Source organism: Bufo bufo, chromosome 1, assembly GCF_905171765.1.
Source record: "Bufo bufo chromosome 1, aBufBuf1.1, whole genome shotgun sequence".
Classification (NCBI taxonomy): Eukaryota; Metazoa; Chordata; class Amphibia; order Anura; family Bufonidae; genus Bufo; species Bufo bufo.
Window position 1 is genome coordinate 812,148,485 of NC_053389.1, and position 13,993 is coordinate 812,162,477.

The 13,993-nt window shown below is 47.4% G+C and overlaps 1 protein-coding gene across 1 annotated transcript in view; it reads right to left on the bottom strand.

Moving 5' to 3' along the window:
* Positions 1-211: 211 nt before the first annotated feature.
* Positions 212-13,993, bottom strand: part of LOC120988976 (very-long-chain 3-oxoacyl-CoA reductase-like) — a 61,958-nt gene continuing 48,176 nt past the window's right edge. The window contains exons 7-10 of the mRNA XM_040416803.1: positions 6,927-7,008; positions 1,610-1,675; positions 437-586; positions 212-348 (exon numbers count right to left, since the gene is read on the bottom strand). Of these exons, the coding sequence (XP_040272737.1) occupies positions 238-348; positions 437-586; positions 1,610-1,675; positions 6,927-7,008 (409 nt within the window). The 3' untranslated portion in view covers positions 212-237. The remainder of the gene's footprint in view (positions 349-436; positions 587-1,609; positions 1,676-6,926; positions 7,009-13,993) is intronic.

The following is a 13,993-nucleotide window of genomic DNA, read 5'->3' on the forward strand; positions in this document are numbered from 1 at the left end:
TGCTGGGTGTGATGCTCAGTATTTTATCCTATATATATATATATAGACAGTGCACAGTACCACTTCTCTTTTTCTGTATACTGGGTGTGATGCTCAGTATTTTATCCTATATAAATAGACACTGCACAGTACCGCTTCTCTTCTCCTGTATGCTGTGTGTGATGCTCAGTATTTTATCCTATATATATATATATAGACAGTGCACAGTACCACTTTCTCGATTATTTATTGATGGCTCTATTTCACTTTCAGCTTCTTGATTATCAGATTTATGGTGTAGTCGGAAACAAAGTGCACGATCAGGAAGGTCATGATTGTCTCACTCAGCAGGTGGTCAAGGATGTAACTCTGAAAATAAATGACAGCCATAATTATGTGACCCCACCAGAGTCTATTTAAAGAGTAAGTACAGCCTGAGAAGGTAAGTTGGTGGTACCTGGAGGCAGTGGGAGAGGCAGCCATTGGTACGATGAGAGTACCCCACGGTGTTCAGAGCTTCCCGGGCATAGTCATCACTGGTCTTCACCAGAATGTTGGTTCTCATGTTGTGGGTCATGTTGGTGGACACGTAGAGTGGCATAACAGACTGAGGAGACAGAGGGTAACCGTCACTGCATGTAACTTCTCTTTCATACATTGTATGTAGATGAGGGAGACTTGTCTTCCTTCCGATTGTCCGATATTGATCAGGCTTCCTTATTTCCAAACCACTAAGGGTGCATTCACACGGGCGTTTTAGTTTTCCGGTATTGAGATTCTTTTTGTTTTTCCCTTGACGGATCAGAAGAGCAGAAAGCTAAACGGTGATGTGACCTCTGCCTAAGAGGTTGGTGTATTATTGAGTAGTAAACTGTGATATTAGGTCTTGTTCTCCTGCCACATCCAGAGCTGCAAGCCCAATTCTGCTGTAACATCATGTCTTATAGCACAGTCACATCCAGCTCTGCAGTCATCTTTCTACTGTTACATCTTGTTTTGTACCTCATTCATATCTACGGCTGCAGTCATCATTCTGCTGTTATATTTAGTTTTATGATTCATTCACTTCCAGAGCTCCATTTACACTTTGGACACTTTTTCATGTATTATACTCCTGTCACATCCAAAGCTGCAGTCATCTTATTGTATTATGTCTTATGATTTAGTCACAACTAGAATTGTATTTATCATTCTGGTATTATATTATGTTTTATACTCAAGTCACATCCAGAGCTGCATTCTACAATTTTTGTTTTACTTCATGTCTTATACAGACCATCAGAAAACATCAGATAACTCCTGAAAAAGACCTGGAGACCGGTTGTCCTAACTCCCTCTGACCTTCATGATAAGGGCTCGTGCTCTCAGCTGTATCCGTACCCACAAAACATGGACACCGGCTGGGAGCCTTCCGTCAATTTTTTTTCCTCCTTCAGAAATATCCTTACCTTGTCCACAAAACGGAGAAGAATAGGACATGTTCTATATTTTTTTAAGTAAATGGGTCCACATATGACCAGCAAAAAATGCAGATTGCGTGGGGACCAACAACACAGTCGTGTGCATGAGCCCTAAGTGTGACTGATGGCTGAGGAGGACGGAGGTAATGCTGTGGAGGTAATACTGGTACCTGAACTGTAATCCCATCAGATCTGTACTCATAGTGTAGGGAGCGGGAGAAAAAGTCCATGAAAGCCTAAAAAAAGAAAATGTGGTGGTGAGATGATGAGAGTGATAACATCACACAGGTTCTATCTACAACCATTAACATCGACAAGACATAACTATACCCATAGACCGGCTAGTGCAAGAGGATACCAGGGGTGCACACCAGCCCCTCGCCATGCAGTCTGCCATTACCACAGTGTATAACAGCCAACACCTAGCTATGCAGTCTGCTATTACTACAGATGTATAACATCCAGCCCTGAGCAGACCTGTGGTGATTGAGCTCCTGACTTCCAGGCCTGTGAAAGGGAACCCGCCATCCATCCCTGCCCAGGACCTGCTCTTGTCTCTGGATAGAGCAGGTCATGGAGGCTGCATCTAGGGATGGAGCCTCACATGCCTATCCCCTGGAGCAAGCCGGCGGGGGGTAGTAGGTTGTCCTAACTGGTTGGGACTGCTCAACCAGCCTTGGGAGTGAGACGATCAACTCGGGGTCACAGTGATGCAGCCTTGGCCCCTCCTGAGGTTTGGGCTAGCGTTAAGGCTGCAAAATCCTCCTAGGCAAGAACCTGGAGAATTGAAGACCGTGTCCCCTCCAGAGCAGGACCAAGCATCAAGGATCCATCAGAGCCGCAGACAGGTGGAGGAGTGGTGGCTGGATTAACATCCACTTTCAGCTTTCATATAGTAGCCCAGTTCCAGGGGTACCAGGAGGCTGGAGAATCCCTGAGGCAACTCTGGGGCGAGCTGGGCATGGCCAAAGCCCAAACCAGGCAAACCTCTGGGGCAAAGAGAGCAAAAATCACAGCTGTGAGATGGGGAAACAGCTCTCATTGTCTGAACACTGTTTGTGTAAATTCAGTTAAATATCTGGACTGATATTCTGCTGTTTGGCCACAAGATGCCACTGATTCCTAAACACAGCTAAAGACTGAAAATTTTCCATATACATGAGAGGTGGAGTTACAAGAGCCTGGAGAGGAAGAGATAGAGCAGCCATCTTCAGGAGAGCTTGGAAGAGGATCCAGGAGCTGTGTGTGAGGAGTATCCATCAACATCCAGCACCCCTCGGAGACCAGAGCTGAAGCCCAGTGAAGCTGAGTGTGTCCAAGGCCCCGATCCTGTCCAGAAGGATGAGGACTGATTCCAGGAATGATGAGAAGCAAAGCAACATACACTGTGGCACCGCACGCTTGTTCGGTTCACAGACACCAGTGGAGGCAGAGCAGACCCGGGTCAGTGAGACTGATCGTGCATGCACCACATCAGTGTTGGTGCCTAGAATCCTAGAGACTGAGACCAGGCCTGTAGTTAGTTAGATAGGATTTCTCTTTGTCAGTCCACAAGTGTTGCTGGCTGTTCATTGCAAGGACTCCACAATTTAAAGTGACATTTCACACCGGAGAGCTGATAAACTTCCCCACAAACTCAAGCCAGGCTGGCGTTTAGCAGGCACATGCTACAGGACCAGTTATGGGAGGGGGAATCCTGTAGAGCACTGTAGGTTTGTAAGCTGTTGTGCTGCACCGCAGGCTAGCCCGTACCATGCATCCAAACAATTGTTCTTGTTTAGGGTAATACCAGGTAAGGCATGGCTGTTTAGTTGTGCCCCCCAGCAGGTAAATTACCGCACTTTCCTCCGGCATCCACCGGAGGGTGCCGTGCAGCACATGGGTCTCAGCCGTCGGGCTAGGTGTATGTAAATTTATTGAGTGTTCCTAGCATCTGTGGTTGTGTTCATTGCCACGTTTAAGTAAAATATGGTTTTAGCAAAAGCTGGTGTTTGAGTTGCTTTCCTCGTCCGTGAATTCGAGGTAGCCTGGGGAGGCCACACCGGTACACAGCTTACACAGCCAATATTAAAAACCTGAAGGAGTAGGTAGAGAAGCTGGAGGAAAGAAGGTCGACCATATTAGAAGGTGGAGGGGCCTTTTCAGCAAAACTCCAGAAATGGTGTCCACTGTGAGACCTGAGGTATCTGAGGAGGAAGGCGTCATTATCTGAGGATGGTTATATTTACTAAGCTCGCCTTTTTCTCAGTCATTTTCTGCACTTTTTTTCCCATCTTGTACACGCATTTAGGGTCTGATTTATTATTTGCCGCACAACTGCTCTTAAATGAGGCGTATTTTGTCTGCAGCGCAGGTGTTTTACACCTGATAGTACTTAGGAATTGTAGCGCAAGACTATTGCACCTAAATGTATTTTGGCGCATGCTGCCACGTGTCTATGTGGTCCGGGTCCTTCCATCACCCATATAAAGAGAGCCTCTGTGTGGGACAAATATTTCAACACGTCTTTCCTGTGAGAATTTTGTCTGTAACATACGTGCTATGTCCTGGTTACTCACACAGCGCGCCGCGGGTCCAGAAGAAGAGCTCACGGACAGCGCTGGCCACAATGGTCAGAGAGCAGAGAGAAAGGAAAGAGATTTATTTATATATTAATATATATTTCATCTACAATAACTGTATGGCCCCACTACTAGATGAGGGAGCAGTGAGGGCAGACGCCCGCCAGCTCCCAGACTGCCTTCCCAGTCGGTGCAGCACTGCGCTGTTAGGAAGATGGATGCTTTAAAAAGATCACCGCTAAGAAACATTTCAGCCCTAGTTTTCTCCTATAAAGAAAGATTTTCCCTAAATAAAGTACATTTGAAAAATTTTCCCTATGCCTGTACATCTGAAAATTTTTCCCTATGCCTATGCCGGTAAGAAGCCTGAAAGCGCAAGCTTCTGGGTTTTTCACCCTTTAGATGCAATGATCTCACTTGATCAAGGCATCTAAAGGCTTTAATGACGGTGATCCGCATTATTGCTGGTCGCGGTCATTAGCCGCAGGTCTCTGCTGCTTGAAACAGTGGAGACCTGTCGGCCATGAGAGCCGCTGCACGCACGAGCGGGCCCCATGTTTGCACTTCGCTCCAGCGCCAAACATGTATGGCGCTGGTAGCAAAGTTTTTTTTTTACTAACAGAAATACGTCTATATTAGGCGTATTTCTGGCGCAGATTGCTCCTCAAAGGTTCTTTGCAACGCAATCTGTGACTTTTCCCCGTTCACGCCAGGTCTAAAAAGGGGGAAACGTTACTCAGAAGCATCTGGGTCCAAGATTAATTGGTATAAGTGTGAGTCTTTGGCAGGGAGGAGGAGTGTCACAGTCTCTCCCGTGACAGGGGTCAGAACATCTAAGAGACTGGCTGCACGTGATGTGATCTGACAGCCTCTTTGGTTTCGCTTGTTTCTGTGTTGTTGCTGGTAATGAACACACCTCTTGTCTCAGGTGTAGCTTAAGTGGTCATTCCAACTCCTCTATTTAGTCTGGTCTCACCCATCATGCTATGCGGTTGATAGCTCCTTTCTGGTTTTGGAAGTGCTGGTGTTTGGTTCTCCACTAAGTTCCTGCTCGTCTGCATACTTCAGAGTTAAGTGTCTTTTCCTATTTTCTAGTTTGTTTTATTCCTCTATCTTTTGATATTAGGCCTGAGGAAGTCTTCTGATCCTTCAGCTGGGAAGGGACAAGTCATATTTTGTCCTGACACTATCTCCAGGGCCCTTCAGGGTCAGATAAGGCTCTAGGTTCCAGCGTATGAACATTTCTACCATCGAGGTCTGTTTGTACTGATAGTAGTTAGGGCTTGGTCTAGGGATTCACTAGGTGGTGACCTTTCCCCTTTCCCTAGTTTCCAGGCCTAGTACCTTTTCCCTTCCCTCCTGTGTTTGGTGTGGAGTTTACTACCCACACCGCGCCGTGACAAGGAGATCCTGATTTCAGTCTGCCGAACACCCATTCAGAGTCCCAGGAGTCTGCTAAAATCTTAGGCATTCAATTTGGCCCGGGTTACTACCCAATGAAAAACTGTAGTTGATGGTTTCGACCTTTCTTCCAGGAATGGGAGAATGGAGGGCAAGTGAAAGACTTGCGGACACCCCATGGACATCTTCCGGCTTATGCTGCCCCGGTTTTGAAGATGATTCCTTGGTGGATTTGGAGGTGCTTGAGATTAAGTCCTTGTCAAGAAAGTTACTTGACAGTAGGGTTTTGTTGACCTATTTCCAGAAGCTGCTGGCGCTCAAAGACTGCCCAAGTGAGGTCCTTGGGGTGGGATTTTTCGGTATAAATAACATAATATCTTTATTCTGTGGGTGAGTACGATTACAGTGATACCAAATACATATAGTTTTTCTTTTTAGGTTTTACTACTTTTTTGCAATAAAAAAACTTTTATTTAAAGAAAAAAATGTTTTTACATTGTCACTTCCCAAGACCCATAACTTTTTTATTTCTCTTTCTATGGAGTTGCATGATGGCCTGTTTTTTTGTGGGATGACTTGTATTTTTCATTGGTATCATTTTGGAGTATATGGCGCTTTTTGATCGCTTGTTATTATGCTTTATCGGTGGCAACTAAGAATAAATTAGCAATTCTGTCTTTTTTTTTATCTTTTTTTTTTTTACGGCGTTCACCATAGGGGATAATTTTCATGATATTTATGTAGTCTGGTTCGTTACGGACGTGGCAATACCAAACATATGGGGGACATTTTTTGCTATTTTTTTCATTGAAAAGTGTATTTTCAATGGAAAAAAAGGGCAATTTTTTTTTATGGGATTTTTTTTATTGAATAAATGATTTTTTTTTTTTTTTACTTTTTTTACCACTTAATAGTCCCACAAGGGGACTATAACAGAAAGTATTTTGATTGCTTTTAAAATGCAATGCGCAGCCTGCTGGAAAGTACTACAGCCCAGATCGGGGCTTACATCGGAAGCCAGGTAGGCTTCACACACATCGGCACCCTGTGATCGCATTTACGGGGTGCCGATGGGAGACAGAGGGAGTCCGCTCCCTCTGTCACCGCTTTACATGCGGCGGGTGCCATTTCCCGCGGCATGTAAAGGGGTAAACAGCCCGGATCGGTACTCCTGACGGCCCGGGCTGTTAGAGCAGGGCCATGGATCTCATGTGAGAGCTGGGTCCCTGCTCCCTGCTGCGCGGGGGACCACTTTTGGGATCAACTACAACAGAGAATGTCAGCCAGACCATCTCCTCCAACATCAGTGCCTGACCTCACAAATGACTGGGCAAAAACAGACCCCCTCCAAAATCTTGTAGAAAACCTTCCCAGAGGAGCAAAGGGGAACAACTCCATATTAATGTCTATGGGTTCAGGTGGAATGTGGAGGCGTCCCAGTTCTTTCTCCATACAGTGTATGTTAGTATCATAGTTGACAGTCATACTGCTTCTGAAGATGTTTTATATGACATCCTATAGGTACCTTAGTAGCGCCATACATAGTGCTCATTGGATAAGGACGAGCCCCGGCACCGGAGGAGATGTTTATGATCAGACCTTTTTTCCTATAAAGAAAGATAGGTCAATGCCAGTCAGTGCCTCATCAGCTTCACAATTATGTCTATACATCCTCCCAGGCTTATATGGTGGCAGGTATGTGGGGACATTGATGTACATGGTGCTCCTGACTAGATGTCAGAAGAATCCCTCAGTAGTGCAGCCTCAGGCTTTGGCCTGTAGCTTCAAGTGATGAGAATTAATCCTAGAGGTAAGATGTTAAAAGGGTTTTCTGAGACTTATGAACTCATGACCTTTCTCCTGGATAAGTCATTAGTAAGTATCTGATCGGTGGTGGTCTGACACCCAGGATCCTCGCCGATCAGCTCTTTGAGAAGGCACCGTTGCTCCTCTGAGCACAGCGGCTTTCTCTCAGCTCACCAAGTACAGTTCCGTTGTATAGTTGCTGTGCTTGTGCAATGCACCAGCCCCAGGTTTAGTGGAAAGCCAAGTGGTGTGGTGCCGCCTATATGTGTCATGGTGCTCCTACCTGGATACAGCGGGACCCCAGGCTTTGGCTCCAAAGCATTAAAAAGGGGAATAATTGAGGGATGAAGGAAAGATTACTTGAGAACACACCTTAATGTGACGTTCAACGGCAGATTTACTTGAATAAACTTTCATTCAAACGATTTGCAGGCTTTGTCTTGGTTCCAGCAGGCTTTAGCATAAACTGGCAGGCAAACTCAATAACTCTGATTTCTCTCTTTCTCTGCTGTACTGACAGGCTTGCTTAAATACTTCACTTTCTTTCTTTGTGCTGCAGTAAACTCTGCTTAAAGGGGTTTTCCGGGTTCAGAGCTGAACCCGGACATATCCTCATTTTCACCCAGGCAGCCCCCCTGACTTAAGCATCAGCGCAGTTCATGCTCCGATGCGGTCGCCCGGCAGTGTGTTATTGTAAATAAAAGATCCCTTGCCCTGCGCTGGATAATGCTCCGATGCTAACATCAGGGGGGCTGCCTGGGTGAAATGATGGGTATGTCCGGGTTCAGCTCTGAACCCGGACAACCCCTTTAAAGAGGACCTTTCATCTGTTTTACTTATAGGAGCCAAATACCTGTACTTGCGGGGTACCCCCCGCTGATTCTGCCACCCGTTTTTTTTTTTTAAACATCGCCCCTGCGCTCCGCTGTGCCCTCCTGAAGTTTTTGCGCTCAGTATGCTAATACTGAGCATTGGAACAGGGAGGAGGAGACGCCAGGCCGGATCCGGCATTCAGGCATTCAGGCTGCGGTATTATCTCCGTCCTGAACAGTCAAAAAGACTGAACTGAAGACATCCTGATGCATCCTGAACGGATTACTCTGCATTCAGAATGCATGGGGATAAAACTGATCAGTTCTTTTCCAGTAAAGAGCCCCTAGGACGGAACTCTATGCTGGAAAAGAAAAACGCTAGTGTGAAAGTATCCTGCTGGGGAGTAACCGGCACATCAGACTGTACAAGGTGCAGTAGTGCTGTGCACACTTGTAGTACCCCAGAGCAGGCACTACCATTCCTACACCCTGCTATTGTCTCTAATGGCTAAGAAATAATGTCATATGTTTATTTGATTCCAGGTCCTTTAATACTGAATTTAGGTATTGTATTTTATGCACTGTGCCTGGTTATCCAGCAGGTGACAGTGTACCTGGTAGAGGTTGATCTTTAGATAGAATGGAACTTACCATTCCATTCCCCCCTCCAGTCCCTTTGGGCAGAAGTGGGCTAGGTCTGCTTCCTGCCAAGGGAGGGGTTGTAGGAAGCTATAGGGAGTAGAAGATTTGGAAAGAGACAAGACATGGCACAGTGGAGGGAAACCTCTCCCCCTGCAGCATGAGTCTTCCAGGGAAAGCAGCTCATAGAGTACCCCACCTTCTTTCATTTTATAGACTGAGTATCATGAGGCGGTCAACAGCCAAAGGCACCCCACTCAGGTACCAGAACTGTCATGAAGTCCAGTAGCCAGACTGAAGCTGGAGATTAGCACAGCAGAGAGAGAAAGGTATCCATGTTTGCCTGTCAGTTTACCCCAAAACCTGTTGGAACCAAGAGAAAGATCAAGTGTTGTCAAGTAAAACCGTTGAACTTTATCAAGTCTGGACTTATTCTCCGCCAACTCCAGCTCTACTTCTTTGAATGCTACGAAGCCTAACCCAGGTATCCAGGTAGGAGCACCGCGACACAAAACTATCATGCCACATCACCACTCGGCATTCCTAAAAACCTGGGACCCCGATCATGCCCTGGTGGGCGGTATGCTGCAGACTAAACGGGCCACATCTCAGCAGTGGATCCACAATCACCATGCAACAAGTTGTTCATTTAGAGGGATTTTCCGCTGTTATGTAAGCAAATAAAAGTTTGACAACTTTCTAATATGTGTACCATTTTCAAGATCTCTGCTGGCTGTCAGTGAATTAGGACCCATGTATACATTCAGAGCCTATGACCAGGTACGTAACTATTAATGATCTCAGCTGAGAGGTGGATACAATTGCACCCAAAGCATTGTCTACACTGGATACAATTGTATCCACTTCTCAGCTGAGATCAGGACCATCGATATACAGGGTTACCGTCTGTGAATGTAGGCTCAGTGGTTAGCACTGGTGCCTTGCAACGCTGGGGTCCTGGGTTTGAATTCGACCAATGACAACATCTGCATGGAGTTTGTATGTTCTCCGTGGTTTTCCTCCAGGTACTCCGGTTTCCTCCCACACTCCAAAGACATAATGATAGGGACCTTAGATTGTGAGCCCCATTGAGGACAGCCAGATGCTAATGTCTGTAAAGCGTTGCGGAATATGTCAGCTCTATATAAGTGCATAGAATAAATGTAAACTAGACTGTTCTCATTCACTGACAGTAGGCAGATATTTAAAATGGTGGATTCATTTTGTCATCACTTTATAGACTGCTCGTTCCCATGGTTATGACCACCTTGTAATCCAGGTGACGTGGCCATGCTTGCACACTATAGGAAAAAGCCCCAGCCTATGCACGGGCCCGGCCACCAGAGATTCCAACGCTTTTTCCTTTAGTGTGAAAGCACCACTACCACTGATGGATTGCAGGGTGGTCATGACCATGGAAACGAGCAAAGTATGATGTGATGGAAAAAGGGATCAAACCAGCAAAGGAAGCAATATGGACAATCACAATACATTAGTAAGAGCCTTGTATTAACTTCCTCTACATGATAAATGCTATTTGCTGAAGTGAGACAACCCTTTCAACCACCAAGATATACACACGTCACAGTGGCTGAGGGCTTGTATGGGGCACAGCACTGCTGCGCTGAGCCCGCTCCATATGCAGCGGGTACCGGCTGTATAATCCAGCAGGCACCTGGCTGCATTGTCAGGGGATGGCAATCACGCTAAACCACGTCATTTAAACCTGCAGATGCCGTATTCAACAGAGATGGCAGCATCTGTGAGGTTAGTCAGAGGGATGCGGCTCCCTCTGACTTCTGATCAGAGCCCCCAGTGACATGGCGGGGCTCTGATCGGTTCCACGACAGCCTGGGCGCTGCTGAGGCTTCCCCGGCCGGTCATAGTAACCTCCCTGCTAAGCTGTGCACAAGGCACAGCTCAGCAGATAGGGTGAATGGCATTCTGCCGTTTTAATAGATCTCTATTAGGTCTCATGCACACAACTGCTGGGTGTTTTGTGGTCTGCAAATTGTGGACATACGGACATGAAATGCACAAGGAGTCATTCCCGTTTATTTGTGGCACCCGTTGAAGTGAATGTATCCACAAACCGGCTGCAAACCCCCCCCCCCCCCCCAAAAAAAACCAAAAAAAACGGGAATGTACAGGGAAAATAAATATTCAGCCCTTAGGGTGAATGGGACAAGGGATCAAAAGATCCCAGGTTCTGGCCCCCTAAGGGGGCTAAAAGTTGTTTAATAAGAAGTAAAAAATCCCTACCCCTTTCCAAATTTTACATATTGTGACACAGAGAGGTTTGGTCTGGGCTGAATTACAGCCAGGTAAGGTCAAATACTGGACCGGATTTTAAGTGCCGGTCCGGGTTTAGGCAGCACCTGGCTGTCCTTAAATAGGCAGCTAGGGTCAGAGGCCATGTCTCTGTGTTGGGATCTGGGAGCCTCGTGTTTAGATGAAGACTTGCTACCTGTTTGGCGTGAAAACAGGTTGGTGCTGCTATGGTCAAGGACTCTTTGAGGCAGAATTGCCGCATGGTGTGAATTACCACCAACAACGCAAGGTGACTTTTTGCTTGATTATGACTGCTTGTTTTGTCACTTGCCTAAAGTGTGAATAAAACATTGAACTGTTTGATCCAAAGAACTTGTTGTTGCCACTATACTGCGTCCACTAATCCTGTCTACCAGAGCGAAACCCCACAATTGGTGGAAGATGCGGGCAGTAGCAGTGAGGCTGGCGAGAACGCCGATATTTTTGGTTTCTGCATTGTACGTCGTACATTAAACCAGCTGTATTACAACCAGTGCCCCATGACAAAATGGAGGCTGTTGTGAAGGACATCATGGAGACTAACCTGCAGCAGCGAGAGACAAACCTGCAGCAACTCAAGGCTAATAGGCAGCAGCAGGAGACTAACCAGTTGCTGCTACAACACGTGATGGCTTTGCACACAGCAGGAGCAACCCTGAGTGTCCACGATGCCCGGAAAGCAGTCCGTGCTGTGATTCCTAAGATGACCCCCGCAGACGACATTGAAACCTACCTGGCAATGTACGAGAAAGTGGCCATCAGGGAAAAGCTACTCCGTGACCAGTGGGCTGAGGTCGTCGCTCCGTTCCTGGCTTCCGATTCCCAGTGGGTGTATTTCAACTTGCCGGACGATCAAGCGGCCGACTACCAGAAAGTCAAGGGAGAGATTCTGGCAAGACTGGGGGTTAATGGGTTGGTCCGGGCCCCAGCATGTGCATCAGTGGGGGTTTAAGCCGGCTGAGCCTGCAAGACCCCAGTATTATAACTTACTTCACCTCTTGAAAAAATGGCTACAACCTGACGTGTTGAGTCCCACTGCTATGCTGGATCGTATGTTAGCCGATATGTTCTAGAGGGCTTTGCCATACCCTCTCCAGCACTGGATCGGCCAGGTGTCTCCTGGCAATGCCCTTGAGATGGTGGACCTGGTGGAACGCTATGTAGCTACCAGGAATCTAAAGGAGGGTTCTGTCGGGAGGGGGGGTCGGCAAACCCCGGAAATCTCCACCCCAGGCCCGGTAATTGGAGCCGATGAAACACGCCTGGGATGTACCCACGGCGGACCTAGATCCGATAGTCTGCTGGCGGTGTCAGGAGCCTGACCATGTAAGGGCTGACTGTCTCCATCGGGTTGAGCCTATGGACACTATATGCCAGGAGTCTGTGTGCAACACTCTCGGGGGAGACCAGAACCCTGGGACCCTGAGACCGAAGGGCCAGCGGTAGGGGTGACCGCCACTTCGGTGGAAGAGGGGGAGACAACCCCGCTAAGTGTGATGGTGGGAGACGTGGAGGACTTGCCACCGGGTCCTGAATTGGCAGACCTCAATGTCTCCGGGGATAATTTTGGTACCACCCAACGTCGGGACCCAACCCTATCCTGTGCCTGGAAAAATGTGTTAATAGTAGGGGGCAGAGTCAGTGTTTCCCCATTTTGTGGTTCATCAAGATATGTTGTATCGGGTAAGCCAACTACGGGGTGAACCTATTGAACAGTTGGTGGTCCCCAAGGCTTATCGCAAGCTTGTGTTAGATGTAGCCCACCAACACGTTCTCGGGGGTCACCTGGCGCTGCAGAAAACTCAGGATCGTATTCTACAGCGGTTTTACTGGCCCAGCATATTCAAAGAAGTGGAAGAGTTTTGTAAGTCTTGCCCGACCTGCCAGATAACTAGCCCCCAGCCACATTTCCGTAGTCCCCTAGTACCTCTCCCGATTATCGAAGTACCGTTTGACCGAATAGCTATGGACCTCATAGGCCCAGTATCGAAGTCCGCCAGAGGGCATCAACACATCTTAGTCATTCTAGACTACGCCAGTCGGTACCCGGAGGCGGTGCCACTGCGACATACCTCGGCCAAACTCATAGCTAAGGAGTTAATGGAGATGTTTTCCCGAGTAGGACTACCTAAAGAGGTTCTGACCGACCAAGGGACCCCTTTTATGTCCAAGGTGATAAGGGAACTCTGTAAGTTGCTGCACATAAGACAACTATGGACGTCCGTTTACCATCCACAAACGGACGGTCTGGTAGAACGGTTTAACCAAACATTAAAAAATATGTTGAAAAAGGTAGTGTCTAAAGATGGGAAGGACTGGGACCTCCTTCTGCTCTATCTCTTGTTCGGAATGTGAGAGGTACCCCAGGCCTCTGCTGGGTTCTCGCCCTTCGAACTGCTATATGGCAGACACCCTCGCAGTCTCTTGGGCGTGGCCAAAGAGGCGTGGGAACAACAACCCACTCCACATAAAAGTGTCATTGAGTACGTTACCCAGATGCAACATCAGATAGAGACAGTGTTGCCTCTTGTTAGGGAGCATATGGAGGCAGCTCAGTGAGCCCAGAGTCGGGTCTATAATCGGCAGGCTCGGGTCCGGATCTTTAACCCGGGTGATCGGGTTTTGGTTCTGTTGCCGACCGTGTACAGTAAGTTCCTGGCTAGGTACTCGAGAAAATTAGAGATGCAAACTACAAGGTACACCAGCCAGGGCAGCGAAACCCGGAGCAGGTTTACCATGTGAATTTACTCAAACCGTGGAAAGATAGGGAAACCTGTACAGAAGACAGCCCGCGGCCAGGATTTCTAGGAGAAGAGGTTCCGGCCCCTCTGCCTGATGCAAATGAGGCGGCTGCCGCAGTAAAAATTGTTGACAGCCTCTCCTCTAAACAGACTCAGGAGGCCAGGGAGTTCGTTAGTCGGAACGCGGATGTGTTCTCGGACCTCCCTGGACGCACTTCCATAATCCAGCATGACATTGTCACTGAGCCTTAGGCAAAAGTCCAATTAAAATCGTATCGGGTAAC